The sequence below is a fragment of the Oreochromis niloticus genome, linkage group LG12 (assembly GCF_001858045.2).
Source record: "Oreochromis niloticus isolate F11D_XX linkage group LG12, O_niloticus_UMD_NMBU, whole genome shotgun sequence".
NCBI classification, from domain to species: domain Eukaryota; kingdom Metazoa; phylum Chordata; class Actinopteri; order Cichliformes; family Cichlidae; genus Oreochromis; species Oreochromis niloticus.
In genome coordinates, this window is record NC_031977.2 from 14,488,035 (window position 1) to 14,510,255 (window position 22,221).

General features: G+C 39.6%; 1 protein-coding gene across 1 annotated transcript in view; it reads left to right on the top strand.

Moving 5' to 3' along the window:
- adgrv1 (adhesion G protein-coupled receptor V1) overlaps positions 1-22,221 on the top strand; it is a 108,838-nt gene that overhangs the window by 54,903 nt on the left and 31,714 nt on the right. Inside the window, exons 79-88 of the mRNA XM_019366190.2 lie at positions 41-304; positions 411-528; positions 638-809; positions 901-1,143; positions 2,409-2,804; positions 3,302-3,474; positions 3,612-3,858; positions 4,034-4,173; positions 5,043-5,203; positions 5,334-5,434. Of these exons, the coding sequence (XP_019221735.1) occupies positions 41-304; positions 411-528; positions 638-809; positions 901-1,143; positions 2,409-2,804; positions 3,302-3,474; positions 3,612-3,858; positions 4,034-4,173; positions 5,043-5,203; positions 5,334-5,434 (2,015 nt within the window). The remainder of the gene's footprint in view (positions 1-40; positions 305-410; positions 529-637; positions 810-900; positions 1,144-2,408; positions 2,805-3,301; positions 3,475-3,611; positions 3,859-4,033; positions 4,174-5,042; positions 5,204-5,333; positions 5,435-22,221) is intronic.

Sequence of the window (22,221 nt, forward strand, 5' to 3'; positions counted from 1 at the left end):
AATTTTCTCTAACTTTTGTTGTGTTTTTTTTTTCTTTTAGATGGAAGTACAACTCAGCTACCCATCAATCTAAAACCTGTTGGGAACCTTGCAAAGGAAGAGCAGGACTTCCGCTTGGTGTCCCCTATAGTGTCCCTGCAGGCTGGTGAGAATGAGACAGAGGTTATCCTCTTCATCCTGGATGACTCAGAGCCTGAGGGACAGGAAGTATTCTATGTTTACCTCAGTGATCCAGAGGGAGGAGCGCAGATCACAAACACTTCACTCCAGGGATTTGGAGCTTTTACCAAAATTACTATTCTTGGTAAATGCATGAAAGAGGCTTTATGGTATATGTTCTAATAACTATGTAATGTGGATTCCTCTATTTTAATTGTTTTGTTTTCTCTGTTTCTTTCCTTTCACACCAGGGAGTGACTTCCATAATGGCATTGTAGGATTTAGCCTTAATTCTCTGATGGGAAAGGTTTTGGATGAAGATTCAGAGAATCGAACTGCTCTGCTCTCTCTGCAGAGACAGGAAAACAGGTAATGAAACACACTTTTTTTCTCATTTCTGCTTAAGAAGTGGCGTTGATAAAACGATATCTCCATTATAAATGTGTTTTTTCCTTACGCCATTTTTCCCTCCGCTCAGAGCTTTTGAGGATCTGCAGGTCTTCTGGAGAGCGACCTTCAACAAGACATCGCTAACTCTTGTCAATAATGGAGTCAACCTAACTACACAGCTTGTTCGGACCTCAGGAACAGCGATCTGTAGGAGAGGCGAGATAATTTGCACTCTCACTCTGGAGGTTGTGAATGATGATGTAAGGCAGGCAGTGGATGTAGACACGGGCAATTTTATAGCATTTGTCCTTTATTTCTAGCCTTGAAATGTGCTAATCTATTCTACTGTAGGAACCAGAATACCAGGCATGGTTCCTAGTGGAGATTTATCAAGTGGGTGCTGGAGCTACCATTAATGAGACCACCCGTTTTGCCAACATCACCTTAGCAGAGAGCGACAACCCAAATGGCGTTGTGTACTTTGCTGTGGGCCACAGACTCCCCATCGCCACCCTGACAACAACAAGCCTCATCCTCCAAGTTCACAGACAAGCAAGCACAGCTTCTGCCATGTCTGTACAGTATCGGACACTGGTAAGAGACAACGGCATGCTTTATGTAGAAATTAAGCACTGGTAGAACTGGGGTATATGCAGCTGATTGATTTGGTCTTTAACCAACATGGAATCATTTATGTTTGGCAGCTGTGGCTATGTGTGCTAATCAGTGCTTCAGTCCCCAATGCTATCAGTCCACACGTCAAAGGGCAAGATACTGAACCTTAGATTGTCTCCAATGCATTTGGGTGTGAATGAAATGTGTGACTGTTAGAAAAAGTACTCAAAAACATAGGATTAAGTTGTTGCTCATTCACTGTTACCTTGAACGTGTGATGCTATCAGCACTCTGTGTAACAGAAATTTCCTATATAAGCAAATATGTTTTCCACAATTTACCTACTGAAATGAGATTGTTCCTTAACCACTGAAATCGTAAGACCAGAAAAATGTTTAACTGTTTATTTCTGGACCAGTTAAGCTGACTTTAAGACCGTGGCTTTAATAGACACTTATCTGATAGTGTGCAGGTCTATTTTTTATTATTTAAGCCATTTTGAGCAATTAAGCACCAAGACTTATTATTATAATTTTTTTCAGTCTTCTGCATGGGTTTGATATTATAAGCTTTAATCTAAGCTTTTTTTCCAAACTACAAAAATACATTTTGTTTTGTTGCCTCTTATTTTGTCTGTCATGACTGCTTTTTATATATTTTAATAGAAGTAATGGTTTATTGATGAAGTACACAGAGAGAGACCAAAGTTTTCCCCCTCTCCTCACCTCTTTAATCTCATCATCGCCCTCCTTCTCTATGAGGGATTATGATTAAAGATGTCTGCACATAGCCCCAAGGCATAAAGTATCTACTGGCGCTTGTACTTTTTGAAAGTGGAGATGAAAGATTGTTGAGTGCACTCTAAAAATTCAAAAACCTCACACGGCTGGGTCATCCGCTTTCATCTCTCAAAGCATTTTGTGAGACACCAGGTTTGCTGAATAATAAAAGCCCACTCCCCATTTGGTTCACATTTTGGTTGCTTTCAGCCTAATTATCATGACATGGGCAACTTCACTGGGCTTTATTTGCCATTTAGACCACTGTATACCAAATGGAAGTTGTGCCTTTACAAGTTTAATGTATGATTTGTTCATTCTTTTCAGCTGAAAACTTTATAAGTTTTGTCACTTTTAATAATTTCTTTAAATATGATGGTGGTTATATAACTCCATTCTTCACTTGCTCCTTTAATTAAGTGCAGCAGAGTTTAGCATGTTTTACTTTTCTTTTTCTTCTTCTAGGAGCTTCCCAGAGAGGAGGTGGTGGGTCCATCTATAATCCGGCCTGCTGAAGCAGGGACGGACTTCCCTAAGCAGGAGGGCCAGCTGACTTTTGATGTGGGCAAACGTAACACATCACTGGAGATTTACCTAACACCATCCTTACCCACACCTAAGCGCTTCCAAGTGGAGCTATACAATGCTACAGGAGGTGCCACAGTACACTCCCAGTTTGGCCTGGCTAATGTGACTCTGGTGTCAAATGCAGCAAGTGAAGCTATCTGGGTCTTACTGGACCAGTTGCATCAACCCCTTGACCCTCCTACATTGAACCTGGTGCTGCATCAACTAATAAATAAAGTCAGTTCACCTCTCACTAATGAGCAGATGATCGCTGTGTTTGAAGGTCTGGGGAAGGTAAGCCCAATCATCTGGTTTTTACACCAAGCAAATTATTTTTTATAATTACTGCATACATGTATAAAATATTGGATAATCAATGTGATTGCATGTGACTGTGAGTCAGTGTAGTTGTTTGTGTCTGTCAGCTTAGTTAAAGGGCATGCATCACCTCCCATGAGCTACTTTGATAGCTCTGTGGACCAGTCTGTCAGTCATTAGTTCTCACTTAATAAGACTGCTGCTATCATGAAGTTGAAATTAGAATCTATTTATTGCATCTTCTTAACCAGCTGCATAAAAGAATAAACAGAATACACAGGGCCATGTTTAGAAAGAGTAAATAAGAAGTAGGGACTACAGAGAAAAATGCATTCTGAGCACACACAATGCACATGACCCTGAAGGTCAAAGTAAAGAAAGTAACAGATGAGTGCTTTGGATGCGTGAATAACAGCACTAAAGTTTACTCAAAGCTCCTCAGTCTTTCTCATCCTTTCTGTCTTCTGAGCCAGGTGCTTGCAGAGGCAGAAAGAACTCCTTTAGAGAATGACAGCCGGAATTTGACCTATGACCTGTTGTGTGCCTTGGCCAATCCCAGTCGAGTCGACACTCGAGGTCTCAGCCACTTTGCTGAGGTGGCGGAGCGATTTGCATTCTCCCTCCTTAAACATAGTCGGTGTGAGAGGTGAGTGTCCTAAATGTTCTAAATGAGTGAAGAGTTGCATGATACACCTTATTGTAATACAGATGAATATTACCTTACAAATTAATGTTAAATCGTGCTTGGATTTACAATTTCTTCTTTGTAAAATTTTTCTCCAGAAAGGGTACAGTCCTGGAAACTTGTCCACATATGACCATCTCTGCCTTCCAGTGGTACCCCACAGAAATTAATGGACACAATTTCAGTGGCCATAATGCAGACTTCTTCCTGCTCCCAAATACTCTGCTGCCAGTGCCAGCAGTTTCAACTGCAGACTGCAGCAACCTCAGCAGGATTCAGCTGACCGAGTTTAGAACTGAACACTGGTTTCTCACCCGTGATACAGCTACTGCTGTCAATGGGAAAGTAGGTGCTGGGACACTGACTTCATTTAAAAAGCATGAGCAATTGTTAAAATGTCAAAATCGCTTCTTCTCTTTTTTAAACAGCAGGTGGCAGTATGGCTCTGATATAAAGCAGCCATTAATCTGGCAGTTGCTCTGCAACTGAACCCTCTTCTGTTGTATCTGGTTATACGTAGGTATTCTCAGCCAGTCTCCAGGGCAGAGGGTCACGACCTCTGGAAGATGGCAACGAGGTGGTGTATCGTATCCACAGCCCCGGTCAGCAGGTTAAACCAGGCCAGTCTCAGTGCCTTCTCTGGAACCAGACCACTAGAAGGTAACAAAAACACATTAAATGAGATTCAAGCTTAACTGTTCCTCAGGTAGACTGAAAATAGAACGTCCACATTTTATACAAAAATATAAGATGTATATTTTTATTTATATACAAATATTTCCATTTATTTTATTTTTTTTACCTCATATCAGTTGCTGAGGTTTTTTCTAATTCTAGTGTCTGCCTATTAATTTATTTTCTACTTTATTTTCTTTATCTCAACCAGTGTACTGTTTTCCTGATTTAAGACTACACATGCATTGATTAGCATCTAAAGAAGACCTCTCTTTGTCATCCTCATACTTATTTTGGGTAATAGTTTGCTAAATAAAGCACAGATTTCCAAGTTTGTCCTCTCAAAAAGGCCTCTCTGTGGCTGATGCCGTATCTTTCTACTTTATATCTACACATTCAGTCTCCTGCATGCTGAATCATCCCACATTGAGTTACTTTGTTGAGGACATTCCTGGGGATTGAAATTGGACTTGGCAGGAACACAGTGTTTTTGGCAGGTTTGGTTTGGACAGAACAGCTACTTGGAGGACGTACCCCAGGAAGCAAAATTTATTATACAAGCGATACCAAGAGAGAGCAAAATATGGAGAGAGAGAGAGAGTCAGAATCACAGTAACAGTGAATCTAACACAAACACGGTTATGCTCTGGTTTGTCTCACACATTCTTTGCAAAGTAAAGGTTACTGTAGATAATAATAAAACAAACTCAAAGAAGCCAAAATGTCAGAGAACAAATAGCACAGAATCATGGGCATGGTTAGACTCATTGCTCTTTCTATTTACTTTGCTCATATTTTGTTGTATTCTGTTGTAGTGCCTTGTCTCTTATTGTCTCTTTTTGTCTTACCTCTAGCTGGTCATCAAATGGTCAATACTGCAGGGTTGTGGAAGAAAGTGGGAATTATGTTGAGTGTGCATGCACCCACTTGTCTATCTACGCAGCCCGCGCTGAGTTTGCAATGCTTGCATCCTACAATGAAGCCTTCTTTGCCTCAGGATTTATCTGTATCTCAGGTACAACACACTCTCCCCTTGAGTTCTCATCTTCTTACCCTCCTTGTAGAGTTTCCATCCCCACTTGTATAAATGGAATCAAATAAAACACTCGATTAAGTATCATTAATGCTGACTTCTCTGTCTACAGGCTTTGCATTGGCCATAATATCCCATGTGCTGTGCTCCCGTTTCCCCATGTTTGCTGCCAAACTGCTCACTCACATGATGGTGAGCTGCCTTGGAACTCAGGTAAAGCATTAGTTTGGATCTTGTTGTGTTTTTAAACTCTGAATGCAGCATTAGTTTCTTTGGCATTCTCATCTCTTTGCATCAGGTGCAAATGTAGATGACAGGGCACCTCTGGGAATCATTGTTGAGGCATCTACCTCTCTGTGCTCCAGTAGACCAGCATATTAGATATATGTGGGTTGCGAACGTTAACACAGCAGTCATACATGGATTCATTCGCTTAGAGCATTTTAAAGCTGCTCACTGTGCACTCACTCACACACCCACAGTCACATGTCGCACGCTAGACATGTCGCAGATATTTTCTTGGAAATGTGCATGGATGCGAACATCATCCAGTGTCATCGTTTGCGTAGTTTGCGGGTTGGTGCGTCCTGACAACGCAACCATGCCCCCCGCACCCTCACCCATTAAAAACGCAAGCTGTCACATAACCATTGAGAGAGATAGATATGTGGCTACAGGTGGTCCTGATCAAGTGTGTGTGTTTGTGTGTGTGCATGTGCACTTGCGTGACTGAGTGCGGGACTGGTAATTTTCCACTGGTCCCCCTCTCTTTGGTTGACAAACACGAGTCATTTCTAAAGAGGTCCCTGGGGGCTAGCCACCTTGGAGTAGACCCGTTTATGGCCCAGGCAGAGCCCCTGAACCTAAAAGGGTTTTGGATGGAAAATTCCACCCTGTTCTCTTTCCTCGTTTGTATGTTACTGTATATTAATGCCTTCTTCTTTGAAAGTGCGTGTGTCTAACTTTGGTCTAGGGATTCGAAATGTTTGCATTTTTCTAGCCTTTTAGTCAAAGCCAGCTGTGAAAAGCTTGCTGAAGGCCTATCTGATTGTAGGTTCTGATGTTAAAATGTAGCCTTTAAGTGGTCTTTTGTTAGTGCTGGAAGTATTTCGGAGATAATGATGGGTGGGATGTGCTGAATTGAAATAGATCAAGCGACATCTTGTCTTCACTTATTCAGCTTTCTTTAGACAGTCTGATTTCTTTCTTTCTTTCTTTTCTTTTAGAGTTATTTTTAAATAATTATCCACAAACTGGATGACACATGTAAGTGGACATAAACAAATTACCTCAACAATTTGCCAGGAGGGTCCTTTTTATAATTGTTCTGTCAGAATATTTACCACTTAATGTCTTGAAAATGTTGCATATTCACAAAGAGGACTCAGTAATATTTAGGCACTCACAGGTTCATCTGTTTTTCTGTTTGTTTTTGTTCAAGATACTACCTGTCAATCAAGAATGTTAATTGCATTCATCTAATCCTTCTGCAAACCTGTCATTTAAAGAATTAGAGAGATACTTTGTTCTTGCAAGCTCTTATTCAACTTTTCTTGGTCAAGCTGTGGCTGTAAGTGATACAGTGACAGTGCTGTTTTTCTTCTTTTTATATATAAGAATAGACACCAAATGTTATTAGTATTACAAATGTCTCCCATATTTGTGGGTTGTAGCTCACACCTCACCACTGATTTGAAGGATCATATCCAACTCCAACCACCTCTGGCAGGCAGGGTATGCCATCTGTGCTGGCTGTAATCATTCACTGAGTTAGCCCTCTCTGTGGAGAAAATTAGAGCTGCCAGTTTGATGAATTTCTCTCTGCAACTGCTACCGTACACTGAAGAGAACTTACATAATACTTTACCTCTCTTAAACAGTCTGTAAGTTGAGTGACGAAGCATGATTTGGGGTTAGCGAGGCAACCCTAGCTTTTCAAGGTAGCAGTTAGCAGCAGACCAGTGCTTATAAAACTACCATCTGCAGACCAATCAGTTGTACTGGGTGGATCTTTCCTTATCACAAGCAATTTTAAAGCCATTCCATTGTTCTCTAATCCTCTGTGTATCAAAAGAATCTTGATCTTTTAAGATTTAATAGTAATCATTTTCAATGTTTAAAATCATGATTTTAAATGTGTTCTTTACTTGTTCCCAAGACTGTTTGGCAAAGGTTTTAGCATACTTCTGCAATTTTCCTGTACACATCGAGAATTAATCTAAGAAAGACATTCATTAAATGAAATACTCTGTTGTAATTAGAGTCAGATTTACTCGTGTTTCTCAGGTATCATACCAAAGAATGGCCAAAGAAGAAGAATAAAGATAGTATGTTGCAAAGGTGAGATCAAAGTTGTAACCCTTCTCCAAAATAAATGTTTTGGGGGGGATTTGAAGCACACAGTAGGGAGGAAAGCCACCTCATGTACATGCATTCCAGAGTTTAAGGGAATATGAGCATCGGAATTGGCAAAGCTTACTCCAACTTAACGTGCAGGAATGATCAGCCCTTATCTGAACCAGTTAGTGGTTTCGTTTAAGTGTCCCATACTTTTCTCCCTCACAAATATTTAATACTGGATCGGTTCCTTTATGAATGCTAGCAGCAATCATTTTTAATTGGGTTTAATTTTTCTACTTTACAGATTTTTTGGGGGTGAAAATCTGTTGGTGGTTTAGGTGTGCTTGTCTTGACATGTAAAATATATATTTTTTTCCTTTTACTGTAACTATACAAACAACCTAGCATGAACAAGCAGGATAGTTTGTTAAACATATTCAAATCTTTTCAATCAAGAAAACAATTTACAAAAGAGCCATCCATCCATCCATCATCCATTCTCTTTGCTTATCCTCATCCTTCTCAGGGGGGCGCTAGAGAATATCCGAGTTTTCAAAGGGCGAGAGGCGGGGTACACCCTGGACAGGTCGCCAATCTGACGCAGGGCTAACACAGATAACCATTCACATTCACATCTATGGACAATTTAGAATTACCAGTTAACCTAACCCCACTACTTGCATGTCTTTGGACTGTGGGAGGAAGCCGGAGACACACAGAGAACATGCAAACCCCACACAGAAAGGCCTCGGATGGTGGCCAGATGGTGGAGTGGAACTCAGAACCTTCTTGCTGTGTGAGGCAGCAGTGCTAACCATTGCACCACAGTGATGCCCACCATTAATAGTCAATGCATTAATTTATTTTATAGCTGCAATCATATATTGTTTAAACTTCACTGAGAGAAAAATGCTTAATTGCACACTCGCTGCATTTCACCAGCATCTAAGACTGAATTTGAACTTATGTCACCCAACAGTGACCACTAGAGGGAGCACAACACTATCACATAAAACCAGAATTTAGACAAATTATAGTAATTAGCAGCTTATGTGTTAATAATATGACAATGATATACTATAGAAAATTGTATTTGCATTGTATTTATAAGACTTCTGGACCTGTCTGTGTGAGCATAAATTCAGGAAGTACTGGGTTGTCTTACCTCACTGAGGGGCACTGCCTTGCACAACTGAGGTTATTAGGTTTAGTGACGCCAAATAACAAAAATATATTTCTAAATGAGAAAGTGGAGCCTTCTGGGTCAGTTTGTGTAGTTTAATTGTATTACTGTCTCAGTATTTTTGCTGTCGTGCCTTTTACCTCTTTAGTATTTAGTTAGAAAATGCCACAGACCCAAGGGCACCAGAGGTAGGACATTTAATTGCTAAATCACCATGAAAACTAAGACAGCAGTGCTGGTAGAAGCAAGAGAGGCAGATGATGAAGCAAACAGGACTGAGACGAAAGAGAAGATTGCACAAACTTTTAACTTTACTATGATATTATATCCAGATTGTGTGATGTGATGTTGACCATCTCAAAGGAGAAGAAAATGTCAGTCAGATTTCTACAAACTATTGCAGCATATCTTGAGTAATGTGTGTCCTAATATGTGTTTCTTAATCTTCTGGGAGGTTTTTTCAAATGTATAAAGCTCAGACTGTATACGTTTAGGTTTAGTAAGAGGACTCATCCAGCAGTACTGCAGACACAAAATCTTGCTGAAGGTGTTTTAGAGTCAGACAGGTTGGAACTGATCTGGGTCAGTAATAAGACACCTACAGGCAGTGGCCACTGTCAAGGCCACTGCGTCAGGACTCCTACTGAGAAGAAAATACAAATTTGTCACATCCGCTGTAGGTGTGTCGGCCTGTCTATCTGTCTTTGTCTGAGTGTAAATTTAACAGTGTGCTACATAGGTACTGGTCGTATATGCACAGTTATTTTGTTTTACATTGATAGATATTGCCAAGATGTTTAGAGATGTAAAAATGAAATAAATAGTAAGAAAACTAAATGGCATTAAATAGCAAAAGTTAATTTTTCAGGGTTTTGTTTGTTTTGGAATATGCACTTTTTGGTCATTTATTTTATTTTGAAAGAGATTATCATAATGTGGGGGCAGAAATGGAGAAAGACCTGTTACCCTATGGTTAGACTTGTTTAGGAGTTTGTCTTATCCTGATAGTATGATAGATAATGACTTTCAAAAATAAAAATAAATGAACAACTATAATTATAAAGTTGCATTTTGTGCAATAGAATGTGAAAATATATGTATGTTTTCATAGTTATTCCTGATCAATTGTATATTCTTTCTAAGCAGATCTTAGAACCGACAGTGTCAGCAATTAAACAAGAACCTATTTTAAAGTTAAATACATAAACATAAATACATAACTGAAGACCTCAAAACAAACAGCAACTGAAGATGGCTGAACATCTCAAGAGAGGAAACACAATAGGTGATGATGTCCATGGGTTCTAGACTTTAGGCAGTGATTGACTGCAAAGGATTTTAATCCAAATATTAAAAATAATTCTTATACTCACTGTGATGAAAGCATAATGATTGTTTGGTGTTGTCCACTTATTTACGAGCATCTGAACACGGGGACCAATGCTGTAATTCTTAAATAGTTAGTTAAAACGAAAAATTTGAGTTTTGTTTAATCTGCACTTCAGTCAGACTTTTATTGTTTAATTTAAAATCCACTGTGGTTTTATACTGTAGTAAAACTACAGAAATGTGTATTTGTTAAAAAAAAATGTATCTTGTTCTCAGTAGTTTGCTAAAACAAAAGTCAGTAACTATAGAAACAGAAAGTTTTGGTGGAAACTTTGTGCAATGCACAACCAGATTGGTGTTCATTGTTTCACATTTCACTTTTTTTTCTCGTCTTTCAGCTTCTCATTTTTTCTTTCCTGTTTCCAAAAAAGTCTATCTTAAAACTATGATTATTTCCAAACAATACTGAAAACGTCAGTTTCCACATGTATGTCACTGAAACGGACGACTTTTGCCATCTGAGTTAAAGACTAAGATAATACATTGTATTTAAAGTAACTAAATACTGATATTTCACATTCCCAAGGTTTTTTTTAGATTTATAATATTAACCCATAATTTTTTAAATTATATTTTATTTATATATTATTGGCAAAAATATAAATTTTTATATTAGATATATATATTTACTTGTCAAAAACACAATGGAATGGAAATGTGTGCATGCTTGAACACACGTCCAGTTTTTATATGCGGGAAAATATATATATATATATATAAAACATCCACCTCTAATGGAAACAAAATACTATTAAATTACTCTTCCTTTGAGATTAAACAGCCCACCGCCACGTCTCAGCCAGACATTCCCACACACATTCAGTAAAGTGTTTACCCCTGTGTTGCCGTTGCTTTATTCCAGTACATGGGAGGTGTTTAGGTGACTCTTACTTCTGGTTATAAAGGATTTCCTGTTAGCTCTGGGACCAAATCCAGCATTCAGAAGTCTGCCCTTGTATCCACATGCACAAAGTCACACACACATAAACACTATGCTAACTCTTTTTCCTCTTGCACAACAACCACTGCTGTCATTTCCCATCTCTGAGGAGAATAAAGAAGTTGTGTGCTTGCTGACAAGATTCCTAAAAGTTCCCGTCTGTCGTCACTGTGTATGTGCATGTGGTGAGGGAGAGGGGTAGGGTTTGAACAAATGCATGCAGTTTCTCAGGTGTTCAGGGAGGGGAGACGTATGAAATGTGCAGTGGAAGACGTGGTTTTGTACAGAACATGAGATCAGCATGAGTCTTTCTGAGACTCTGTTTTTCCTGAGGAAATTTATCTGTTCCCATCATGAACAACTAAGCATTAAATCAGTAAACATGGGGGTTTTTGAATGTCTTTTAGGGTCTGATTCTCTGGTTGACATCAGAGTACATGCCTAGCTTGTCCTATTGTGTGTTTAAACCCACAAGAGTTTAGAAATCAGAACACAAAAGAAGGAAAATAACAAGAAAACATAATGGTTACCAGTCTGTCCCTCCCTGACAAATGTTTCTCATTTTTTACAGTTTATATCTAAATCTTAGGGTGTTATTGTTACATGCAGTTATTAAAAAGTCAATAACAGGCTAAAACACAGCATGTCCTTATTAAACGCATTACTGTCTCAGAGTTGAGCAAATGGCACACAAGGTATTTAAGGATATAAGTGTCAGTAGCTGAGGCCTGTGTCACCGTTTGTGTATGGGTTCCAGGAAATGCTCATGTTGCAGGAGCCACGGTGTGTGTGTGTGTGTACCCGTGTGTGTGTGTGTGTGTGTGTGTGTGCGTGCGTGACAGAACAGTAGAGGGGTAAGGAAGGCCTTTTGGGAGATACTCTACTCGAACACCTTGTGCCTTTGTTTCCCTAACTCCTCTTATCTTAATTTGTTCCATCTATTTTTAAAGTCAGCAGCATTTTTCTTCTAAACGCTCACTATTCATTGTGTCCGTGTCTCTTTACCTGTCATTGAAAAATGAGCCAACACTGTACAGTAATAGCCAACTGCCTGACTTTCTCTTACCTTCATTTCCTTATGTTCATCTGTTTTTTCTGTTTCTCACACTTTCCCCTTTCTTTCACCACCTTTACATGACAAAATAATGAGTAGTGTCCCTTCTTCTATTCTTTGTCCCCTTTATCATTCTGGCAGCTGGTAGTCTTTGCTGGGAGCTGTGACATTACCAGCAAAAGGCTGTTTCACTCTGTCTCCGTCTCTTCTGTCTGACCCTCTAAAGGTGGCTGGGTGTAACTGGTGTGACTCATCAGTTTAAACAGTGACAGTATATGTAGATGTAGCAAAACAGTCTGCAAGCTGTGGATTACCCTCAAGACAGAGTACAGAGTACACACAGGAGACAACATTTATTTTTTACCACAACAGCAAATTAAACACAAGCTAATGAGAATGCACACAGGCTCAGCTCCCTGTACAATAACCCAAAGGTTAAGCAGATATGCAACACTTCTGCTGACATGTTGTTCCTTAGGGTTTGTGTTCGAGCACACTACTGCAGATAAAGAAGAGTGAGTGATTCTCCGACATAAACCACTTGTAATAATTGGACTCTCTATCCCTGGCTCAGTTCGCTGAAACACACAGGCTAAATCTCCCCTCTGCCACCACAGTATGAAAATCAGCCCTGTTTAAATGAATGATGTCAGTCTATTTTCTTTCCTGCATTTTCTTTGCAAAATTTTTGAGCATCAACTGGCTTTTTACGGTCATGCCACAGCATCTCAATTGGATTCAGGTCAGGAGTTCGACTAAGGCACTCTGAACTCTTCTTTTTTTTTCTTAAGCCATTCAGAGGTGGACTTGCAAGTGTGTTTTGGATCATTGTCCTGCTGCAGAACCCGAGTGTGCTTCAGCTTGAGCTCATGAACAGATAGTCCGAGATTCTCCTTTTGGTAGACAGCAGAATTCATGGTTAGATTTACCACAGCAAGTCTTCCAGGTCCCAAGGCAGCAAAACATTCCCACTCTACCACCTACCATATTTTACTGTCAGTAGGATGTGTTATGTAAATGCTGTGTTATTCTTATGCCAGATGCAACGTGACTCAAACCTTCCAAAAAGTTCAGCTTTTGTCTCGACAGTTCACAGAATATTTTCCCCCAAAAATGTAGATGATCAAGATGTTTTTGGGAAATGTAAGACGAGCCTTTGTGTCTCTTTTGGTCAGCAGTGGTTTTTCTGTTGAACTCTCCCACGGCTGCCATTTTTGCCCAGTCTCGTTCTTATTGATGAATCATGAACTCTGACTTTAAGCGAGACATGTGAAGCTTAATGTTGTTCTGGGTTCTTTTTTGACCTCCTGGATAAGTTGTCGATGTGCTCTTGGAGTAATTTTGGTCGGCCGGTCATTCCTGGGAAGCTTCATCACTGTTCCAAGTTTTATCCCTTTGTGTATAATGGCTCTCACTGTGGTTTACTGGAGTCCCAAAGAAGCCTTAGATATTGCTTTGTAACCCTTTTCAGACTGACCGATCTCAGTGACTTTGTTCCTCAGGCGTTTCTTTAGATTGGGGATGTGTTGCTGTTTGAGATCCTTTAGCCTGCTTCATTTCGTCAGACAGGTTCTATTTAAGGGATTTGGGACTTGATTCAACAGGTCTGCCATTAATCAGGCCAGAGTGTTTTTACTGAAGCTGAACTTAGTCACAGTTAATTCATGATTTAACAAGAGGGGCAATTACTTTTTCACACAAGAAGGGTTAAGTTTGGATAACTTTTCTCTCTTAATCAATGAAATCATCATTTAAAAACTGCATTTGATATTTACCCGGGTTATCTTTGTCTAACATTAAAATCAGTTTGATGGTCTGAAACGTGTGACAAATCAGGAAATCAGGAAGGGGGCAAACACTTTTTCACACCGCTGTATATTGCAGCCTGATTATCTTCATCACTGATGACTTTTTGTGCACATAAAATAAACTGCACTCTAGACAGATTACTGCTCGTTTTGTATTACACTGCAGAAGTACTACTAACTTTGCGTGTGCATATGTTTAAAAGACGTTACATATCCGTGTTTATGATCTTCTAGCTGTATGTGTGCCTGTTTATTTGTTAATATGTAACAATGCAAATTGATTAATTCTAGTGGTTGTTTAACCATATGTTGTGGTTATTCAAAGAGTCTAACCTTTGTAGCCTCTGAAAGTTACATATAATTCTTTTCTGAAAGTGGGCTATGGTGACCTTAGAAGCATCTGAACTTCTATTTTTACACATAAAGGTAAAAGTCACAGTAGATCATTTTCTACAGTTGCCTGCCTGGTAGCTGTGAAAAAGAGGATGCATCCAAGAGCAAGTCCCAAAAGCAGTTATTTCTGAGGTGATGGGATATTTTGGGGGGGGAACTATAAATAAATAAATAATAATAAATAATTGTGATAAGTCCTGAAAGCATATTCTTATGGACAGCTGTAAAACTGAGTTCTAAAAACTTTCTTGCCTAAAACTTACATTCATTACCTACTTTAGCAGTTAAAGGTATTATATAAACTGTGCATAGACTCTCTTGTGGCAAGTTAAGTCAAGGGCCTGTTTTATTCTACAGTTACTGTCATTTCTGTAAATATGTTTTTCTGTCACGCAAGATCCTATTAAATTTAAGCCCAAAGTGTTTTGAATCCAAGCCGATTTAAAATGTAATGATTAGAAATGTACTTGCTAAACTCTCTGGTCACCTTTAACCTGATTATGTGGAGTCATTCAGTTTGTCATCAGGACTGTTGACACTGTGAATGATAAACAAAGTGGGAGCCTACAGTTGTCAAAGTCCCCAATATCCTGTTCTATTTTTGGAATTTGACAGCTTGTCTTGGCAGAGTTTTGTATGTTGAGTTGAGTGAACATTGGAAGTTTAGAGAAGTGTTTACACCGAAACTGTTGAGGCCATGCCAGCATGATGTTTGCACACGTTTTCTAGGTTGAGTTGAGCAGGATGTCTCCCTGTTGTTGTCACGTATAGCACATAATACTCGCAGTAATGGTTCTGCTACTGCCACGTTGTACAGTACACGTTTTTGTGAGTCCTTTAAAGCTGTCGTAGATTTTACAAACTGTAATGAAACCGACACAGAGATAGTGATAGATAGTCTAAGCTCTGTTTTGCTAACTCAATGGACTGAAATAGAAAATGTGAGCCACCCAACTTCCTCAGTGAATCATAAAATAATGAACTGAGGAAGGAAACGGCATATTTCCTGAAAAGACTGAGACATATCTATATAAAGGCCTTTTGTTCTTGGGTTACCAGGAGATTGTAATCAGTCTGCCTTGGCAGTTTGTTTGTAATGTGTGTCTAATTACAGTCTTTTCCTGAATATGATTTAATAACTTGAGCTTTAAATGATGAAAACTCACATTATTATTTTTTTTTAAAAGTTTCCATGGTCCATGGATCATGGAAATTTTCAGACGGGCGTACGTGATGTAAACACAAATGTTTGCGATCTTGTTAAGAAATGACCCCCTCATTTAACCCACTCCCCCCAATATACACACATAACCCTTGCCTTAGAAACTTTGGCTCAGCAACCAAACCCCCATCACAATAACCTGTAGGGGTCACTGTAGCTCCATAACAAGAGCCAAGTTCAACAGCAGCGGTGAATGAAGTTTCTGATCAATGACTTCCCTGAGCTCTGCTCATATTTATGACTAGAGCTTTTTGGAGCCCACAGAAAATCCTTCACAGGCACAGGAGGGAACATGTTTGAATCACATTTTCATCTCAGTTTTCTTTGAATGAATTCACCTGTTGTGGAATGTAAGTTGTAAACAAGTTTCCTCATTAGGCAGAATTTTAACTGCCAGTTAAAAAGTGTGCAGTCAAGATATTGTTTATATCCTAGCAATCTGCAAGTACCTTGCAAAAATTGCAAGAGTCCCCAGTTAAATTACAACCCGAAGATTAAGTTGAAGTTCCAAGCAACCTGTTTAGTCATAATTTATTGAGTTAGATAGAAAGGGCCAATTGAGACTTTATTAAATGCGTGATGTCACAGCAGTTGGTCTTATTAAGTCTAAATTACAAAGGGAGACACCAAAGCAGAGTATATGATAGATATGCTGGCAGGAGTAGCATGAATGGAGCAAGCAATATCTTATCCAGAGTTTTCACAAATTGATTGGCTTTACATCCAGCCATTGCCACACACTGAGGACTGCTCCAGATCAATCACTTTTCTTAATCAATGGCTTGTTAGACAGAAATGAATGAAACAGCTTAAGAAGGTCAGCGTAGGTTTCTGCAGGCTTTGTGATCACTGTAATTAGACTTGCAATTATCCCCAACCATAGAAATATTGCTCATCTGGAAGAAGCAGGTAAGCGTGGAAAGACTGTTCGTGGTGGGCTTGTCATAATCAGATGTGAATGAGTAGACTTTGTGCGACACAGAGAATTTCTCAACATTTGTGAATAGAACACAACTTGACCTGTATTTTAGCCTCCTTGATGTTTTGCTGTATGAGATTTCATCTGTTTATGCAGAATAACATAAAGCAAATGTCTTAACTGGTCAAACCATGGCAGTAAACTGAATAAGTCAGTTTGAGGGCTGAATCACACCCACATCATGAATGCACTGTGGGACACACAGAGGTTGGTGGTAGGGCAAAGTAGACCCATTGAGTGTGTGAGCTTAGGGAGCTGACCTTGAACAGCTGGTTACAATGTTTTTATAGCTGTGTATGAATCTGTGTGTGTGTGTGTGTGTGTCCCATTGCTTGCAGAGAGTTTTCTGTCTGGTCTCCAGATTTCCTCTCACCAGATGTTGAAGAAACACATTCAAGAGACTTCTTTAAAGTAGCCCTGTTGAGATCAAAGGCAGCTTCAGTTTCCAGCAGTACTGAGGCTCTTTGATTGAAGACTAAATAGGAGAAAGAGGAGGCCTGTTAGGAATGCAGCTAAAACTGCTTCATGTGGGTGGTACTATTGAATCCTCTGTATGGAGGAGTTAGCATTATTGCTGGTACCTGTGTGAGTATAGAATAAGCAGTGACAAAAAGATCCAGCAATAACAAAACAACAATGTGGTTAGTTTCAACAGAGTTTCAATAGATTGTATATGTATTGATATCTATTGACATTTTTCATTCTCTTTTTGTATGAATGGGGGGGGGGTCTTCACAAAGTCAAAGAAACAGCATAAACAAGCCTGGATTTCCACATTCCCCAGACTTTACATAATGACCCTAATGACACTGTGAATTTGTTGACAGCTTTTGAGTTTGTCCCCTATTGCTGAATCACCTCTGCCTCCGAAAGCCTGAGACCTGCAGGCTCTCATACCATTGTTTATTCTGGAAATACAGTATATCAGTTGATCCCAAAATACACGGTGGACGCTCCTGATATCGTCCCTTCCTGTTTCGTGCAAGCACATACACCCAATTACAGCACTGCAGTGTGTCCACACGTAAGCACAAGTAGCTGCAGCGTTGTGGCTGTTTGGATGTGAAACAGAACAAAGAGGGTGGGTGTTTATTTGCTAACAGCTGGCTCGGCAAGTATGTGCCAACCAAAGATTCAACCCAAAACACCTGTGAACTTTACTTTTCCCTCAGACCTTAGGTAACTGGACATGCCACGAACACACTTGAAGTAGCTGATCATTATCAGACATGTGGAGCATATGTGATTTTGTGAGTCGCATAGAGAGGCTTTAAGTTGCAAAAGTACTTAAATAGTTTCTTTTTTTAAAAAGCAAGCGTGCTACTCTGAAAATGTGACAGTAGGAGGAATCATTTTCAGTATTTTTATAAAGCTGTGTCATGTCAGCAAATGCTCAATCGCTTCTTCTTCTTTGCAACACACACTGGCCCACTAACCCACCTCTCAGCCACTTTTGTGTCACCTGTTTCTTGCAACTGGCTGCACTATATGTATCAGCACATTTAAAAAAAAGCACATGTGCATGAATTGAGGGGCTGCAGCATGCAAAGACTGATGCAATTCTGCATATTCTAGAAAGGTGTTTCTGGGATGTTTGTGAGATGAGGAGGTATGAATGATTGCGATTAGAGAAATAAAACTGGTCCACGGTAAGTGAGAAAATTATGATGGAAATGAGAGTGAAGTGGTAACGTTATATATTTCTTTTCCCCTTTTGTTTTCTTAAGCTCTTTCTGAACAAAGGCATAAGAGGAAACACCCAGGGTGCAGGCTGATGCTGGAGCCAGCTAGATCAGACCGGTAGCTGTTAGAGAGTAGGGGGTGGTGAAGGAGAAGGGAGGCGAGAGAAGAGGAGGGGGAGATGAGATGAAGGGTGGAGCAGCGGATGGGGTGGGAGAAGGGGGAAGAAGGAAAAAAAAGATGTGATGAGGGAAGCTGGAGGTGGAGGAGCAGGGGAACGCAGAGGTTAAGTGTTTGGGACACAATATGAGATGGATACTCTGGCAGACAGCTTAAACCCCACTCCATCAGTGATGTAATGCATATGGCAGATTCTATTTTTAGCCATCCTAGTATGCATCCTTAGCTCAGCATACAGGGCGATCGATCAGCTGCACAACTCACTGCGAGTATTAGAGCTGCAGCCAACAGCACCTAAATATTTTGCCTCTGTGCAGTTTGATGTTGTAGGATTTCTCCTTTGTCGTGTTAACAAGTAAATATGTATTTTTGGCGGCATTTTGCACTGTATATTTTTTCCAGCTGCATTTAAAAAAAAAAAATTATGTGTTCTTTTGTCTTTATCTTGACGATGTTGCTGTCTGTATCATTTAGACTGTTAGGAAAAGTTCATGAAAAAGGGCATTTAGTTATTTTTATGCCAGTTTGTTACATATCAAAAATGTGGTTACATCTTGTCCAGTGAAAGTAAAATTATTCCCAAGGCAGTAGGAACAAAACAAAGCACAATAACAGCAGTGAATGGGGTGCTTCTAGGCCACAAAACAAATGGGAGCTTTCTGACATTTCTTGGAAATTTAGCCAAAGCGATGAATGAATAGTTATTGAAGCTCAACGTCATTGGTCTGATGACAAAGTCTGTGGATGAAGAGCTGCTTCTGTATTATTTTTTGTCTAATTTTCTTTCTTATTTACTAATTTTCAGTTATATTGTGGAAAAAAACTGCATGCCTGAATTGTATCTTTGTATACTGGGGCAACCGATTACCAGGACAGCTGGATGTGTGTGAGCTTTGGTGATTCCTGTTTTATCAGACACAAGAACATGCAAGCACACACATAACACAGACCTCACTGACAGGACTTGTATTTAGAGTCCTGTATCACCTCCCAGTGTCGGCTGTGAATAAGTCTATAGCCTGAGGGTCTAGACAGGTTGACTCCCAGTGTGTTACACAACAGGGAGAAAAAGAGCCTGGAGACAAAAAGCAGAGCAGTAGCTTATAAACTATCTGATAAACTTCACGTCCACACCTGTCACTTCCTCTTACTCTACCAACCTATTCCATATTGGTAGGTCACACTGCGAGTGGACTGAACAATGACATTCGTACCTTCTTTGCTAACTTCTGTTAGCTAATTAGTTATAGCTATCCATGACAAACTGAGCCCTGTAACAGAGGCATCCTATTAAAAAATATAAATATAGTTTGTGTTTAATGTAGCCAGTGATTCATTACCATTCTGACAGTTGGCTATAATCCCATTATAAGATTTCCATCTGAACAGTGACTACTACCCAAATGATCACTCCTCTCATCAAGTTTAATAAAATTTCTTTGGCCACATAATAAGGGGAGTAATCATAATAATTAAAACACTGTAAGCGTCAGGGTGCGGCTGTGTGGCAGGCAAGATGTGGATTCAAATGCAGGACTTGGGAGAAAGAACATGAACTCAAAAAGCAGCTTTAATGCTGAACTCTTCACCTAAGATACAAAATAGACAGTGGCTAAGCAGGCGCAAACAATCCAAACGCTAAGAATCTCCTGGGAGACATGGAACTAGAAAACACACAAGCACTAGGGATTATGAGACAAAGGACAAGGGGAGACTCAGACAAGATATGCATACGCAGGTAACGAGGGGAGATGAAACAGGTGTAAGGACAGTTGATACTAATCGGGAAAACGAGACGAGGGAAGTGAAACCTAACACAAAAACACAGAGAACAACAATAACCAAAATAAAAGAGGAAGACAGACACAACTGAAAGGGGAGGCGAGACGAACTTCACACAGGTGGTACAGAAGGACAAAAAACACAGAGATGAGACCAGAACACAAAAGGGAATTAAATAAATATTACCTAACGAAGGTACACAGACCAGGAAGATAAAGGAAATTTATCAGCAGTACAACCGATGATACAAAAGGAGCAAAGCTCAAACATATGAGCCTCAAAATTGAATCAAAACTCACCTCAGAAACTCAAAACCACAGCAAGTCGTGACAGATTTAACTAACTTTGATTCAGTGCTCTACATAAAAGTTAGTTGTCAACCACACGATATGAAGTGCGATGTATTAATATGTCCCTGTTGAATGGTAACAATAGAGTGAGAACAAAAGCAAAAACAGAGAGCCTGCTCTTCATGTGCTTGTGTGTATCTGTCCATACTACTACCTACTGAATGCCTGTTTGACAAGGCAGATAAAAACCAGACGAGTTCTAATCAAATCAAATCTTTAACTTATTCAGAGTGGTTGCTTTTACCTCGCTTCTGTTGTTGAGAACAAGAACAGAACACAAACACAGAGCCTCGTGCATTTCTAAGAGGCAGTTACCTGTTAGAGAGTTTATTCAAATCGCTGCATATGTTCATTTCAGTCCTTTGCCTTTCCCCCCATACATAGCTGTTTCTCTGTACCTGTCATTTTGTCACTGCCTGCCATTAGGTTCACTTCCTGTGACTATTAAGCTATTTCACAAAAGGCTATGGTAAACTTGTGTGGATTCATTGGTCAAAGCTGTATTATTGCATGACACTCTTACAATGAACATAGCCAAGATGACAATGAGGTCTTGGACCACACGTTATTACACGAGGTAACTATACTTTCGAGTCACTCTTGCCCTCCTTGCTCTGGCACTCTTTGCTTAGTACCTATGGTCAGGCCACACCCATCTCCCAGCAGGTTGTTTATTTCGATTCCAGCTACGTACTAGTGAAGTTTTGTGACTTTATCTTGCATGTTTGCAGTTTTCTCCCAGATATTCGAATCACCTCTGTGGTGTCTCTTGGACCATCATTTGTGATGAAACAAACACACATGGTGAAAGCAGCACCTTAGCTACACAATCACAGCTCCAATGTCTCAACATGTAAACACCCGCTAAATTATTTACAAAAAAAGTTATCTATTCCAATTTTGCCATGATGATGCACACAAACTCACACACTCAAGGTGAAAACAATATTACCTATGCTATCACAGCTGCTAATCAACTGAAGTATGCATTAAAGAGAATGTTTTGTATTTATTGTTACTAAGTTATAACCTTGGTGTGTTTGCAAATGTGTATATCTACATCACATTGGCTCATGATTTTATATCTTGCAGATTTTAAGCATTTGGTAATTTCCCCCCATAATTTTGCTTTTAGGCGACATAAGCATAACTCTGCTAAAAATACACAACCCTGTTTTTTCCCATAAGCTACCCAAACAGCTTGTTGATTCAGGCACGATTCCAGGTAGCTCATGCACGAATTTCCTTCCTATGCCATCCTATCCACATACACACCCTCCAGGGCTTGGAGTACCAATCAGAAAGTGACTCATGATTCTTAGTTTCCTTAAAATAGGGACTGACTTTTCCTCTAGCTCAGCAAGAGGATGCAGACAGGGTTGGGAAGTGCTGGAAAATCCAAAAATGGACATTTTGGGATTTCCTAGGTTAACAAAAAGTTAGAAAATATGACCGACCAAAATTTCAGTGGAAAACCTATAAAGAACACATTCGAGAAGTGACTGCATGACATCAGCCTATTTAAACATGCAGTATTTGTGGTGTCATCTAAAAGACAACAAGTATAAGCTGTGGGTCGATGAGTTTGGAAAACAGGTCTCACCATGCTTATGTGGTGACTGTACGGACTGATGTGATAAAATCAATGAAACCGCAGAGTGCTACTGGCTTACTAAAGCTCACGGTCTATATATAATGTA